The sequence below is a fragment of the Acanthochromis polyacanthus genome, chromosome 10, assembly GCF_021347895.1.
Source record: "Acanthochromis polyacanthus isolate Apoly-LR-REF ecotype Palm Island chromosome 10, KAUST_Apoly_ChrSc, whole genome shotgun sequence".
Lineage (NCBI taxonomy): Eukaryota > Metazoa > Chordata > Actinopteri > Pomacentridae > Acanthochromis > Acanthochromis polyacanthus.
Genome location: NC_067122.1, coordinates 15,833,847 through 15,850,000, shown reverse-complemented (window position 1 = coordinate 15,850,000; position 16,154 = coordinate 15,833,847). Strand labels below are relative to the sequence as shown.

The 16,154-nt window shown below is 42.3% G+C and overlaps 1 protein-coding gene across 15 annotated transcripts in view; it reads right to left on the bottom strand.

Moving 5' to 3' along the window:
• Positions 1 to 16,154, bottom strand: part of dlg3 (discs, large homolog 3 (Drosophila)) — a 92,416-nt gene that overhangs the window by 24,048 nt on the left and 52,214 nt on the right. For 6 of the 15 annotated variants that reach the window (XM_051954927.1, XM_051954930.1, XM_051954934.1 and 3 more), the window contains 7 exons: positions 11,196 to 11,249; positions 10,619 to 10,669; positions 9,224 to 9,348; positions 8,646 to 8,815; positions 8,365 to 8,501; positions 7,122 to 7,266; positions 4,257 to 4,419 (listed from right to left, as the gene is read on the bottom strand). In XM_051954927.1, coding sequence (XP_051810887.1) covers positions 4,257 to 4,419; positions 7,122 to 7,266; positions 8,365 to 8,501; positions 8,646 to 8,815; positions 9,224 to 9,348; positions 10,619 to 10,669; positions 11,196 to 11,249 — 845 coding nt within the window. Of the gene's footprint in view, positions 1 to 3,324; positions 3,448 to 4,256; positions 4,420 to 7,121; positions 7,267 to 8,364; positions 8,502 to 8,645; positions 8,816 to 9,223; positions 9,349 to 10,618; positions 10,670 to 11,195; positions 11,250 to 16,154 lie in introns of all 15 variants that reach the window. The other 9 variants (XM_051954929.1, XM_051954932.1, XM_051954942.1 and 6 more) reach the window with 4 other exon arrangements.

Here is a 16,154-nt window from a genome sequence, read left to right as displayed (position 1 = left end):
CATTTCTCTAATTCAAAGCCCACCTCCAATCCCACCACTATATTTTCTCTCTGTGCTTCAGTGTTTTGGCTGAGGCGGACACGGCTTGATCCTAAAGCTGTGAATGGATATCTGGGCTGCGGGGTTCAGCGGGTCATGCTGCCCTGGACTCAGCCCAGTAATTGGCTCTGCTTGGCTGATTAATGGTGGACACTGCAGATGGACGCCATTTTCCACAGACAGACACTACCTCTTGTAGCATTTTATTGCTCCCTTTCCCCAAATAGATTACATCAGCTTATGTACAGAGGCGTATGCTGTCTTCTGTCTTCCTTTCACTGCCTGAACTTCACCCATAGATTTTCTCTTGTTGCCTCTTCTACACAGCCTGCTCTTTTCCTATAAATTGACAGAGAAACATTTATTCACCGCAAAGGTGGTAGACAGTTTTTACTTTCATGTCTCTCATTGCGACTAATAATAAAATCAGAGCATTGAATGATTAACGCCTCAGCGGAATCTGCTGTGATTACATATATTTCAGACTCCCCTTTGTGCTTTTGCAGCTTTTAAAAGTGCCAAACAAAGGTCAAAGTGTTATTGATGACTGACTTCTTGCTCCGACCAGTCAAAGGTTTTGTGTTTGTACGTGTGTGTATGTGAAAGAGACACTAAAAGTTACTGATTAGCTCACCTGCTGTGGCAATGCACAGGATTCTGTATTTACACAAGCTGTGCCAAAACAAAGGAGCCAAATGAGAAGCATTCTTGTGTGCAGTACTGTGCAAAGCTTTAGGCACTAAAAGTAAAGCGAGGAGGCCATAAAATACATGATATAAAGAGTAGTAGAACAGAGAAAATCTAAATAAATTATCATTTTGTGGGGCAGCCTTTAAAGATCCTTGGCTTGGATGCTGTGCCGTTCAGAATAAAATTTTCTTACGGTGTATTTCGGATGTCTCAGTGTGTTCTGTCTCCTCAAAGATCTGTGGTACAGGACTCCTTGTTCCTCTTGTTGCTGAAAATGACTCTTGCATGATTCTGGCTGTATGTTTGGGGTCGTTGTCATGCTACAGAATTAATTTGGAACTGAGCCGAAGCCTCTCCAATGATACTGCACGGTGGATAACAATCTAAACACCTAAAACGTTTGCACAGTGCTATATCTACCGCACAGACTGATATGGCAAGCAGAGGGGAGGTGCTTATTTAGTGATTGTGTACACTGTCACCACTGCACGCAGATGTATGTTTACACCACATGTGCATATCAAACACATAGGTTTTTATCTATTATCCAGTTCAAAGTGGACAGAGACAAAGATTCAAAGGAACTACTGATTCCATATCTCCAGATAGGGGATGATATCAGATGGAAGGGGGAGAGGGTGTCAGGGGATGTGACTGCAAAGACACCACTGAGGGGGATGTGCAGATGGACAGAGGGCCGATACTAGCTCTGACTCATTCCTCACAACCAGCATGATCTACTTCTGCAGAAGCCTGAGCTTACTATAGCATCCATCTAAAATAACCCTTCTTGGTTGTAGCCAATAGAGAAGCTACTCATACTGGAGGGTGTTTTCCGATATTGGCCTTTTAGTTTGATGGAGCTGGATGCCTATCTGCCTCGACTGGGATCAAGTTGGTTGTCAGCCATGATGTCCTCAAAGATGTTGCTGCTCTTCTCTGATCATGCAACACGCATGACACACAAACATACTAGGCAAAAACAGGTGCATGCGAGCAGGCTGTTCTCATTTGCACAACTGATTTACGAGCTGCCCGGTCTGCAGATTGTATACACACACAGGTATGTGTCAGTGTCATATTTGCCCACTGCACTTAAAGCGTGTGTTTGCTTGTGTGCTCGTGTGTGTCAGCAAATGTCTTGGTGTACAGTATGCATGTGTGATTGGTGCTGGCAGCACGGGTGATGAGGGGTAAGACCTGAGTGTGTGGCCTGGTTTTCCCAGTGTGAAGATGAAACATGACAGCTGCAGGACTGTCTGCTGCTGCTGGTCTGCTGGCCTATACCAGATCAGGCTCGTACTCCCCATTGCATTTATTGTAACCACAAGAGTCTGTGTTTATATTTACATATACAGAGCAGCAAGGAAAACATTCTAACGCTGCAAAGCAGAATCTTTGTGTTGGGTGGCTCCAGTCAGACACACTCCCCTCCTATAAATTGCTTTTAAATGCTACAACCGGCCTTTAGTTACAGCCAAACCCCAGGATCAGGGTACGTCTCTTTTACTCAGGCAAACACGTATTTGGATCAGTGCATACATGTTACACAATATAGGCTACATTTAACACAAGAACATTACATAAAAGCAATGGTGCACGTACACAGAAACATTCATCCATGAAGTGATGCACAATGGACAAGACAATAGAGATGATGTAAATAAATATGTGGGAAAAAATCAAAACGCAGGAGGCATTTTGCACATTTGGTAATGCCAAACAGAAAAAAAAACACAAGCATTTTCCATAAATATACAGTATATTATTGTCTTCAGCAGTAACTACTAGCGAAAGTAGCTTGGCCCGAGATATAAGCTTAGTTTTATCAATGCCTCCTGACAGATGGAATTGAGCAGCTTGTGGGAGCGTGAAGCCCTTTCGGCTGCACTCCTGTGGTGATGTGTTTGTGAAGAGCAGGTACGACTCCATTTTAAACTGCAGCGAGGAGGGCACTATTGTTTGAGATTCATAGATGTGAGCAAATTAGTAGAAAATTGATGGACAAATAATGACTGGGTGGGGGGGTGGGGGTGTTGACCTTCTAAAATATGAAATGTAGAACAAAAAAACAACATAAAAGAACACATACACAAAGGGCAAAACAATAAGGTATTTTCTTTCGTTTCTGCTCTATAGTCAATTTGTTGTTTTTACGGTATTTTGTTTCATGAAGTCATGAAAGATTAAGCACTAGCTGCATATGAGTTGAATACTGAGCATGTCATACACACATAAAAAGCATTAACACACTTAGGACCACCATATTAAGCAGTAAAGTCTACACAAAGTGGGGAAACATTTACATGCAAACATAGAGACAGAAAGCCAAAAGAAGCCAAAAGAAGAACTTTGTCAACACAAAAGTCACCCTATCACCCGCTCCAACCCTCCTGTCCCTCCTCTTCTCTCTGTTGCTCTTTATCCTCTCTCCTCTGCTTTTGATATAATATATGCACAGATGTGGCACAACTTACTACTGCTGAGGCAGGTGGCCTCTGTCCTTTGGCTGTACTCCTGTCTGTGGCCATATCCAGATGCTGAGCTTTAGAGAGGAGGGTTAGCTAAGCAAGGCATGATGGACTAGGTTAGTACCTGCCAGAGAAGGGGAGTGGACCTTGGCACAAGGGAGCAGGGGAAGGGCAGAAGCCTCTGTAGAGGGCCTGGGGCACCTTGCTGTCCCCAGGTTTGTTGATGACACTGTAAATAGGCTCAGCCCTGCGGTGGGGTACAGGAATCACAGTGAACGGGACAAGTGTAGGACACAAATAAAGCACACATACCAACAAAGATGCGACAAATGCACATACAAGTCATGTAGACAGCTTGTACAAGGACAATACAGGGCAACATGGCAAACACTCGTTCAGTAACACATTCACTCACCAGCGGACATAAACACTTGCATGCAGCCACAAACACACACAGAGGGAATACAGCTTCCTCCCCAGAGCTGTGGGTTAAGCTGACTCAAGGCCTTGTGGGACACTCCAATCAAGCCCCTATGAATACTACTTCTGATCCAGTACTTGGATGGGAGGTCAAAGGTTAAAACACAGTCATAACAAGTACAAGAAGTGACAAGAGGCCTCTCTCAGCACACAGCCACCACACACTGTCCAGCTATAATGTAGGATGCGTCACCAACGAGCAAAAAATTGCAAGCTAAGCATTCCTTTTCCTTAATTGAACACTATTAGAGGGTACATTAAACTTTTGGGCATAAACGTACCATCAAAGACACTATGACAACGCCCGTCAAACAGCAACAAAATGGAGGCTGATGGGAACGAAATAAAACCCATGCAAGATGAAAATAGTTGTTTTAAAAATGTAATTTAGCTCCAGAAAAGTTTGCTTCACAGCCATGTTTTTTCACTACGACTACACCAGGGAATACCCAAAAAGACCACTAGATGATGTCCATAGGAAAACTGTGCTATGACTTAGTCAGTCCTATGCCTACAGCGCCAAATTTATGTAATGCATTGGAAAAGTATTCAAGGAGGAACCGGTCTGTAACCTACCTTGTGAAGTCTTCCTCCCCCAGCATGTGGCGGGGAACGGGTGAGTACCTGGACGGGGTGACCTGGGGTGGCGGGTACACTGGCTTGGGCTCCATCGCCCCCATGTAGTTGTGGCTGACGTGGTTGTCTACCATGGTTGGGAAGGCTGGAGGGAGGGCCAGGCCAGTAGGGGGAAAGAAAGAATGATTACAACACAGGTGCAACAGGAATACGGCACAAAATTGCAACCGTACAGGCCACTCAAATATTAGCATGACACAACAGTTTTGCCACCACAACATAAATATAATTTAATGCTTTTGCATTGCCATCAAAATATGACTATGCTGAAACTTGGGTGTTATTTTCTTGTGCTTTGGTGTCTACTAAAGTAGATGCTGAGATGTGGGAACATTTTGAAAATATGAAAACAAAACGACTGGTGATCAAGTGATGAGGCGGGTACACAAGTTAGCCAGATAATCAAAGTACCATATTTAAAGAAACCACAAAGGAGTGCAACCATAATTTTGCTAATAATCCAACATTGCACAAGAAAACAGTGTGCACACATTTGTGGTACAGCAGGTCAATCCATAAATCCATAAGCTGTAGAACTGAGTTAGAACAGTCTCATAATCCACAAATGCACACAGAAGACTTCACACATGTGAACTGGGATTCAGAAATGTAAACTGCAATCCACAAATAAATTAAGAAAGTTCACAAATGTATTTCTGCATTCACAAACTGCTTTGTGTGTGAATCTTTTTTGAGACTGCTCTGCCGTCAGCTCGATCCACAAATGCATTTTTTTCAACACGGAAGTTTCTGTAGCCAATCAGATGTCTCCCTCCTTTCAGCCAATCACAAAAACTCACCCCACGTGGGGGTGGGTGTACTGTTCAGCCAATCATATGAACGCGTCCGCACAGCGTTATACTTGACCATGTCATTGGGCTGAAGAGTAAAGCTGCCCGTCGGAGAGACCATGGCGTCTGATGGGGACAATAGACCCTTTATTTGTTTACAAACATTGTGACGGTTTTTGTGGGCGGGGCTTATGCTGGAGGCAAAAGCTGAGCGAGAAGTCAAGCGGGACTGGGAGTATATAGTTTGCACTGGGAGTTTGCAGCGCAAACTCGAGCATTTTTAACCCGTTAAACTTCAGTGTACCGCCGGCGGTACACCTACTAATTTGCATAGGAATTTAAAGAATGTCCGAAGGCTGCAAACGCGATTATATAAACACTATACGCCGATGGAAAGCTTAGATTCTCATGAATCCGCCGGTATAAACCACTTTCAGATGTGATTACCACAGCGGGTAATATAAACACATTTGTCATTATATAGGCACTCTATGAACAGTACACCCACCCCCACGTGGGGTGAGTTTTTGTGATTGGCTGAAAGGAGGGAGACATCTGATTGGCTACAGAAACTTCCGTGTTGAAAAAAATGCATTTGTGGATCGAGCTGACGGCAGAGCAGTCTCAAAAAAGATTCACACACAAAAGCAGTTTGTGAATGCAGAAATACATTTGTGAACTTTCTTAATTTATTTGTGGATTGCAGTTTACATTTGTGAATCCCAGTTCACATGTGTGAATTCTTCTGTGTGCATTTGTGGATTGCAGTTTACATTTGTGAATTCTTCTGTGTGCATTTGTGAATTATGAGACTGTTCTAACTCCATACTAGCCAGTTTGCATAATAATTGTAACATGTGTCTTCATCTTCCAAATAAATTTTCTCAACTTGTGGGTTTTGTTTAAACTGTGTCTGATCATCTGACTGCTTGCTTGTTCCCTAATATAACTTCATTTTAAGTCTCTAGTCCCTGAGGTTAGCAATTAACTTGGTGAGAACAAGGAACAGTGGCCAAAGCAACCAAAATAAGACACCAAGTTTTCTTCAGGAAATTGGCTCAGTTTTTCGTATACACACAGTAATCTCTTGTCTGGTATGCCTCTGCTAATCATTACACAATAGGTAAGAAACACTGAGTAATATGTGAACAGAGATGTTACAGTAATCTAAGCCTGGTGTTCTATTAAATCTGTCAATCCTCTTCGCCCCTAAAAAAGAAAAATGGGCGTTGTTCTTGTGCAGACATGTAAAATACACTCTACAAGCATAACACTTCTTTCTTCTAAATGCACATTCTTAATGGAGGCAGCTGAGCATGACAAAACAAGCATTTCAAATCCAGATCATCTGACCACGGGCTACAGTGTCAGAGTGGGGTCAAGTCTGCATTACGGGGTCGCCTAAACCCCGACAGCTGCAAAAATTTAGAATATACAAAAAGAACTCGATGGGCCCCTCTAATATTAAATCACTGTTCTGTGGAAAATTGAGATGCTGCAGCTCAAGATCGTGGGCTCTCATGAGCAGGTGGGATGTGAGAAACCATCCACACTCAGTGGGAGGCAGAGAACTGCGCTTGTTGTTGCTGTGGGAAGGATTGTGTGTGTGTGTGTGTGTGTGTGTGTGTGTGTGTGTGTGTGTGTGTGTGTGTGTGTGTGTGTGTGTGTGTGTGTGTGTGTGCGCGTGTGTGTGCAAGCATTCACTACATTCACTATGTGGGTGTCTGGGCATAGCAGTTTTGGGGAGAGAACAGTGATCCAACAGAAAAAAAATTCTGAAAACATCTCTGGTAAAGATGAAAAGATGATTCCCAGTGCAAAACACGCCTAACATGGACCCTGACTTCTAAATCACCCTTTACCTTACGTCAAACATTTTATATAAATAAATGTGTTCTAGTTTTGGCACTGACTGCCAATGGATTAGTGAATATAATGTAGGTTCTGACTTGGAAGGTGAGTGTTTAAACTGCGAGCAGGACGACTAGAAGAACAAGAAGAGGTAGATACGTACTGCTGGAGTAGTCTGGAGGGGCGTACATGTCATTCAGATGTACAGGTCCTGGCTTGGCCACCTTGAGGTAAACCATATCAGAGGTGTTCTTCAGCGCAGCTACTGCCTCCTCATGACGCACGTCCTGTAGCACGATGTTGTTCACCTGAATGTGATGATTGTCGAGAAATGAGAGGAGGAAAGATCCTTGTATCAACACCTGAAAGCCCCCTTTTCTCTGCTGCACTGTGACAACATCATGCATCACAGCAGTCATCACACCAGCCAACACAATAATGAATCATAGCTTGAAGGTATTATGAGATTTCGGTACATTTCGATAGCAGAGTGAAAGGTTGGTGTGCTGTGCGGCGTTAACACAGGTCAAAAGCAGTAGGTAGAGGTTTTAAAGATGCTCTGCATTTTTACAGTTTCTTTTTTAAGATATGGTTCCCTGGAAATATGCTGTCAGTCAAAAGTTTTTAAACACCCTATATTTGAGCAGTTTTGGCTACACTGGTGCAACTCACTGTCAATAATGCAACAGAGAACAGGAGAGGGACTGGTACAGTACACCATATGTGAAGTGAGAAATGCTGAAAATCGAAAATGCCACGTATCTTGATCACCTACACAGCATAACACTCTGATTTTGTAGTCTGATAGTTTTGAACATACAGTAATTCTGCCAGACTTTTCATATACACAGGTTAATAAGATATGATAGTTTTGAGATGAGATTTTAAGATTTGTGTTTTACTGCAATCCAATGCACTGCAGTGGGCAATACGGGAAAAAAAAAAAAAATTCTGGTTACAGCTGCCAAATTATGCCGATCAAGATACACAGTATTCTGAATCTGATCTGTGTTGCTTCCGAACGACGTGGTGGTTGCAGATTTTATTTTTATTATGTAACAGGAACCAAAGGAAATATTTCTTACTCTCATGTGCAGTTGATGGGTCTTTTTACTGTCCCACCTCATGGCCCAAATGGCAGATTACCAATCATGCACAAAGGTATAAATGCTAATGTGTATTGGGTCATACTAGGTTACTCATTTTAAGGGTTGACAAGTCCCATAAACGCTCATCCATCTACAATGAGCGCACACCTGCCCGACTACACGAAAATACATTTGCAATGGGTACAGAGAAATTGCTGAATTTTTGTTTAACTCGCCAGTGAACTGCATGAACACCTGAGTTCATTTTGATTTGAACACCACATATGTGACTGAGGCAGAGGGGGTGCAGGCACGTACAGCTAGCAGGCGGTCTCCGGTCTGCAGCCGACCATCTTTTTGGGCAGCTCCTCCTTCTATGATCTTGGTAATATAGATACTGTTGTCTCCTGGGATATGCTGGTTCCCGATCCCTCCAGCGATACTGAATCCCAGTCCTGGTTCAGTAACACACAGTCAGTCAGTCAATACTGATTATGTACACTTTTAGCAACATTCCATCTCTACAAATGTATCGTTAGTTGCACTACAAACTGCAGAGGGCACATGAAAATGTGCATACATCTGTATATGTGTCGTACCTTTGGGCCCTTTCAGCAGGTTGACCTCCAGAATCGTCTCAGGTGGGGCCTGCCTCCGTCGGACAAGCAGTCGCACTACAGGTCCTGCCTCCTTCAGGGCTTCCACCGCCCGGCTGTGAACCACCTCAGACACGTCTACATCGTTCACACGCAGCACACAGTCATTAACCCTGAGAAAGGGGGGAAAAAGGCAATTAAAAACACAGCACTGTGTGTGGTTAAATGGATTTAATTCACTCCACAAAGGCAGGGAGACCCAAGAAAGACCAATATAATCAAAAATATCCCAAGCTCATAAAAAACACTCCATATCATAATTTTGCATTTTTCAGGCTTTGGTTTTCCAGTGAATCATAACTTTGAGGAAGCACACAGAGCCAGGGGGCAGAGGGCTGTAGAAACTCTGCCTCCCACACAGCACTGCCTGGCGGGACACGGTGTTGGTGAGCGTTAGAGATGAAAGTAGAGAGGTTAGAGGAGAGAGAGGATGGAGGGTGCAGTGGAGCTTAGAGAGAGTAGAAGGAGTGAAGAAGGTAGACTATGGGGAGGAGGGTAATGTGGTGAGGAGAGGAGCTTACCCTAGCCGTCCATCCATAGCAGCGGCTCCTCCAGGGATGATCTTGGTGATGAAAATCCCTGGATCATCAGGAATGTGGGGATTGTCTATTCCTCCAGCAATGCTAAAGCCCAGGCCAGAGTTCCCCTGAACACAGGTTATGATTGGCATATTCAGTAGGATACAATGAACAGTAGACACATGCATGCACTTAGATGGAAGTGATGGACCCAAGGTGGGCTCAAGGTCACTACCATATGGCTCTTTAGTGTATTGGCATCACGTGATCGATGCAAACTGCTCCAGGGGTTTCTCCAGGCGTTTCTGTCAGTTTTCCTGGACACACGTGTATGTGTGTGTCCTCACATGTGACAAATGGTAATGTCATGTACTCCATTAGAAGAGGGCACTTCATTCAAAATGCCACACGTTTTCTCTGAACCCACAGAGAGGCATCTGTGTTAGAAATGCCCTGTGTCTACAGAAAAATGGATTTATAATCAGAAGAAAAGATGAGTTGAGAAGCATCATTTTTATTGCAAGATACAAAGCTTCTCACTCTCTGCAGGAGACAGACACTACCACCTGCTGCCGTTCCTGTCCCTGAGATGACAGAGGACCCTTTAGGATCCAGTAGGTCCAGGCACACTGCTGCATCTGACAGCCGCGGCCACAGAGACAGGCAGCAAACAAGACAGCTGAGAAAAGACTTCACTTTATTATTTTCTATAATTAATGAGCAACAGTCGCAACAAATTAGGACAGAGGGAGGCTGAGGCCTCCCAGTGCGCTGCTCTGGAGCCGAGAGGAGTACACTGGGCCTTACCACCAAATGTTACACACCCACAGACCTTTTAAAGTGTGACTTTGCATAGTTTATTTAAGCTTTATGCATGCAGAAACGCCACTTAGAGTGAAAGGGGCAGAGAGATATGTGCATCTATCGTGAGTTCGGAGGTGCATCTATATGTGGGTGGAATAATGAGAGCAGAAACATATAGCTCTGCCACTGCAGGCTGAACCCCCACTGACAAGTGCAGTGGTGCCTGCTGAACAATTGAACAGGAGAGCACTTTACATTTCTGGCGTCTGCTGATGACATGTGCATCAGGGTTATGTAAAAAGCCATGCCTCACTGGCGTTATGCTCTACTCGTACACACATAAGACTTCACACATAAGACATCCTTAATGCCATGATGTCACAGCTATAACTTCACCAATGTGTAGTTTAACTTAGGATTCTCATACATTCACAACAATTAAGATTCATCTTTGGTATTTATGCAGCTCAGTGAACAAAGACTGAGCTGCTTACTACCACCTAGTGGGGAGAAATTCATCCATCATGCAGAAAACACATTAAAGAGGAATTTGGAAAATGTGGAAAAATGTATTAAGCAACTGGAAAAGCTTACCCTCTCCAAGATGATCTCTTCATATTTGTACATCCCATCACTGCCATTTACCTGTCAAAATAAAAAAAAAAACCATAATGGTTAGTTGCATCACTGAGCACAAACGATGCCATTTCCTAAAAATATAGTCAAAAAAAAAAGAAAAGCGTTTAAATCTTTCAGCTAAATCCTTTACCATATATACAGAGTAGATCTATGTGCAAACTGAGCACAGAGAACCGTGGAAAATTGGATTATTGACAAAATATAGAGAACATACACTCAACAGTTTCACTAGCTAAAAACACCACCACGAATTTCTGATTTGTTGCAATGAAAGGCGTCTTTCTTTGTTTCTTTCTAAAAAATGCATATACGCTGTCACACTACATGTGCAACTGCAGTACGCACATTCTCTACAAACAGGCAGGATCAATAGGATAATGGATGTCGGTCCACATGGCAAACAGCATGTTGCTACCAGGAGGAGGCCTTTTCATCCACACACACAAACATGCAAACATGTTCATGCACCGAAACAGATGAAGTGTGAATGAGAGGGATATATACTGTACAGACAGCGAGAACAGATACTTACATAAGGGCCTGCATCTAGTGAGTCTGCGTTGACAATGATGGGGGGAGGGTTGGCCTGTGAATATGAAGAGATACACATTATCTCAGTGTGTGAGGCGGGCAGCACGCAGACGTAATGCGGTACACACACTATCAGTTGGGAGCAAAGTGAACGGATGCCATAGGAACAGTCAGTGAGTCTCCTTGGGACTGAGACTGTGGGGAGGGACATGGAGGAGGTGGGAGGGGGTTGGGAGGTGTGAGGACTGAGAATGAGGACTGGGGAAGAGAGACCGCTGCTTATTAACCGCCACAGCCAGACATCCTGCGGTCACCTCATAAAACAAACCGGCTTGTGTACCAGCTGTTGGCACAATACGTGTATCCCACATCTACTTTCACTTTCGTTCAACACACTTGAGAAATAACACTGTGTAGTATCACACAGAAAATGCATGATTTTATGGTGGTAACCACTTAGTTTATACGAAAGGATTTACAGAATGATGCAAACGCAGAAGAAAATAAAATAGAAGGTACAAAATACGACTTCATAATATATAGTTTAGGATTAAGGCAATATATTGAACCAACAATGACTCTTTATTATATTTTATTATACACTAATATCAAATGACAGTCTAACACTTAATGTATTTGGGGGGTTTTTGTCTTAAAGTAGTAGGTTGATTAATCAATTAGACAAATCAAAGAAAATTAATTTACAGTGTTGTTGAAAATTAATTAACACCTGCTCAGATTCCTGTTTTAATGTTGAGGGCTTTTTGCTTTTCCTCAGATTATTATAAATGTTAATTTAAGACCTTCGGTATCTGCGATTTGTCAGACGCCATTTAAGTTTAAATTCTCATATTTTACAAGCTAAGCAGTTGCTGCATTGATAATAAAATATCTTTGTCATTTGCAGCCTACGGCATGTAAAGCATCTCTTCAATCAAACTGTTTAGTCAACAGAAACTTAACTGTCAACTATTCTGATGATCATTTAATTGTTTCAGCCATTTATTGAGAAAAAAAATACTATTTGCTGCATCTACAAAATATCACTGTCACACTGTCATGAGCCTTTTTTTAAGTGTTAATTGTTTAGACGCAACTATTAAGCAAATAATCCCATTAATTGCAAAAATAATGGATAGATCAGTCAGTAATGAAAATAACTGTTGAACTGAATCAACTACAAACTATAATTAAAATAGATTTTTTTCTTGACCCTTTCTATTCTAAATGAATACATCTTAAGTTTTTTTTAAAACGTCAAATGTTAAACACAGATTAACTGTAAGGATTAACAGCAACAGAGGCAGCATTCATAAACTGAATTAATAAAGTGCTAGATATTAGGCTTCACAGTTCACTTAACTTCCCAGCTCAGCTCTTTTGTGCCACCTGGTGTTTCTGTCCCTGCTTTGGGATGACCGGAGAAGGAAAGCGCTCAGAGTGAAAGCAGAGAAGCAGCAGTGTGAAGGAGGCGACACAGTGGTTGGAGCAGCTTGATGGCCATCCTTTACTTCAGCACACCGACTGTCTACTTTGTATTGATTTGATCGAGCTGTGTGGGTGAGGGGATGCTGACAGCGCTGTTTGGGGACCTTATACTTCCTGAGGTCCAACACTGAGGAGAAAATCACTAGCTGTCTATCTTAGTCCCACCCTCCCCCACCTCACCCGATCTCACCCTCTCACCTTCATCTTACCAGTGTATGGACACACTGGCTGTGCTCAAGCAACAGATTCTGATCTTTCTCCTGAATCACATAATGCATCCTACTTATGATGCAATTTTGTACATAAAGTATACTGTTGTGCCAATGCTTGTATATTGTGGAAGTACATGTGTTGGACAAATTAAAGGGAAAAAAATGAAAAATTGACCCGTGTACTGAAGGGGCTTTCTTAGGCTGTGGAGGACACTTGGCTGGCATAATTTGGATCCACTTGCTCCCTTAAAGAGTTGCAGAGTTACAGAGTTGTTCTGAGAGGTCTCTTTAATCCTATGATGAAACATTTCTATACTGATCAGTGTGGTCTCTTCCAGAATGACAAGCCCCCATCCAGAGGACATGAGAGGTCACTGAATGGTTTGATGAGTATGAAAATGACGTGAATCATATGTTATGGCCTTCACAGTCACCACATCTCAACCTGGCTGAACACATATGGGAGGTTTAGGACCGAGGTGTGAGACAGTGCTCTCTATCACCACCATCAAAACAGCAAATGAAAGAAAATCTTTTGAAATAATGGTGTTCATTCCTTCAGCAGAGTTCCAAGACTTAAAGAATAAATTCCAAGCAGCATGAAAGATGTTCTGACGGTACATGGTATTTTCACATTTCTGTTGGTTATTCCTTTAATTTGACACCAGCCTGCAGCTGCAGCGATACTGCTATGTTTGTACAGTGTTTAGTGCATAAACACAGCTTAATTGGACAAATAAACAACATAAAAAATTATTGAGACTGAATATTACTTGAGATTTCATTAGTTCAAAATAATAAGAGAAAGTGTGTTGTTGGTAACACTTGACAAAGCATTTCAGGACATTTCTATCTAAAAATGGAAATGTACGATAAAAAAAAATCTTCCCACAATTACCATACATACAGATATTCAAGGGAAAGCCATCACAGGACAACTGAATGATTTGGAGAAAACTGTCATTTGTCTGACAGATGTCGTGATTTGACTTGTGATATAATTATTTATCCCTTCATCAAACAATGCATAGTCTGAATTGCAGTCTTCAAAATGTGTTAAGCTTGTCGCTTCAAACTGCAATTCTGATTTAAAATCAATCGATTGATATCTGTAAGACACTCAAAGAATACAATAATCAACTTAGCTGTTCTATGTAATGTCCATTTTACTTTCAACTCCTTGGATAATACTATTAAAGACATCCACTGTGAGATCAAACTCCTTAAGAAGCAATAAAAGCCTCTCTGGAAGGGATTTTAATCAAGCTGCATGTGACTACAACACCTCTACAAAACAAATATTTGCTCTTTTGATCAAAAGCACCTCACAAGATGTGCATCACTTCTCCAGCCCTTCACACTTCTTGATGTTGAGCTTCCCAGTAATGAAGGTTGCTCTCCAAATAACAGGAGCTGTAGATTTGACCCGCTCCACTCAGTGGTGATGTGCTATGACTGTGGACAGCTGTGGCTGCAACTCCCCCTCCCAGTCAGCACAATCGGGCCTTGGCTGTAATCTGCACACGGACTAACAGATGCTCATGTCTGTGCTTGTGTTTGCACATTTCTCATGAAAGCTTTGTACATTTCGCTCCCTTCATCTTAGACCCCAACTCATAGCACATTCCCGAAATCCAGCAGAGATTTTAATGGAGGCAGCATCTGTATTATGGCTGTAAAACCCACGGCAGCCATGATAGTGACAGTCTATTGTGAATGAAAACCGTGAAAGCAAAGTCAATACAGCAAGACGTGATGAAACACAGCCTGAGGGCAACACAAGGGAACACATTGGCTACTGTTGTCCCTATGTAACTGACTAAGCTACTGGATCCACTTCTGAGACCGCATGTGACAAAACCCACCTGTTACAGTATAATGCCTGCAGTGCTTATCATAAGTATCATATCCGAACAATGCAACCCAATGGGATCACTGAACCTACAAGTCCAGCTGAAAGACATTAAACCCATCAGTTGTAAAAAAAAAAAAAAAAAGCAGTATTATCCTGGCCTGGGATTGTTGTGTAATCCCTTATCTTAATCTCACATAACAAGCAAACATAAAGGAATAATGGAAGATAATCTCAACACGGGTAATCTCAACATGAGTTTGTTTAACATTTGGCAATTTACTCAGGTAACTTGGATTAGATTGGATTACCCCTTCCTTTTAGGGACTGTGGCTAACCTGCTCTCACCTCTGTGATAACCTCATGCACAGAAACGAGACAGCTGATTAAAGACCTTGAAGTCTGAACCACCACTGAAGTTTGTATCACATAATGGAGGTAGCACAGAGCACCGTCAAAGCTACACTCGTCCCAGAGGACGAACAGAGGACAAACACTGACTTACAGTATCTGGATTTCCCTGCCAGGATCTGAGATTCAAACACAAAAACAGTCTCTTACACACTGATGTCAACCCAGAAGGGGATGGGAATGTCTGTCAGTGAGTTGCAGGTGAATGTGGGTCAGAGAACTTCAAGAGATTCAATTGGTAAGGCAACGAAAGATTACAGATGTGGTGCAGCGCCAGAGCCGTACACTGGAATTTGATGTGGACTTTAACCACCACTAAGTTTCAAAAAACAAGGCCTTGAGACTTGATTTGAACAAGACGACTCGGCGACTTAACTTGGAATAACCACAACAGCTACAGATGGTCATGTAAATAACTGTGCCTCTGCACTGAAAAGATGTGATTTCTGCTACGTATAGACACTAGTATCAGCTCTTGAAGGGGAATATTCACATGCAGCAACAATCAGCATTTAGAGATCTAAAAGAATTTTCTTTGTGAAGATGTGTCATTTGACTTGGATTATCCTTCGAAGGCTTGACGTCCTCAATCACGCATGTGATCTGTGTGTAGGTTTATTATCTGGATAATCACATCCAATTCATAGGTCCCTGCTTTTACACAGCATACAAAGGTTTCTAGTTATCTCAGTTCTGCCTTCATTTGATTGGATGTTATTTTTGCAAATTAGTTAAGTGAGTCGAGTGAACAAACATGACTTTTCCCAGGTCAAAGGAAACAACGCCATGTATGAAAGTTATTTTCAGATTTTTTGCAAAAAGACTTGCTAGATAGCAGAAGGAAGTGGAGTAAGGTCACCTTTTAACTTGCAGGGCAGATTTTTTTTTTTCCTAATGTGACCATGGCAGATGGATGGAATTCACAGGCATAACAGCATATGGCAGATAGTTCTCTTCTAATTCAAAACATGAATTATTAAGGCTGTTTACACAGTTG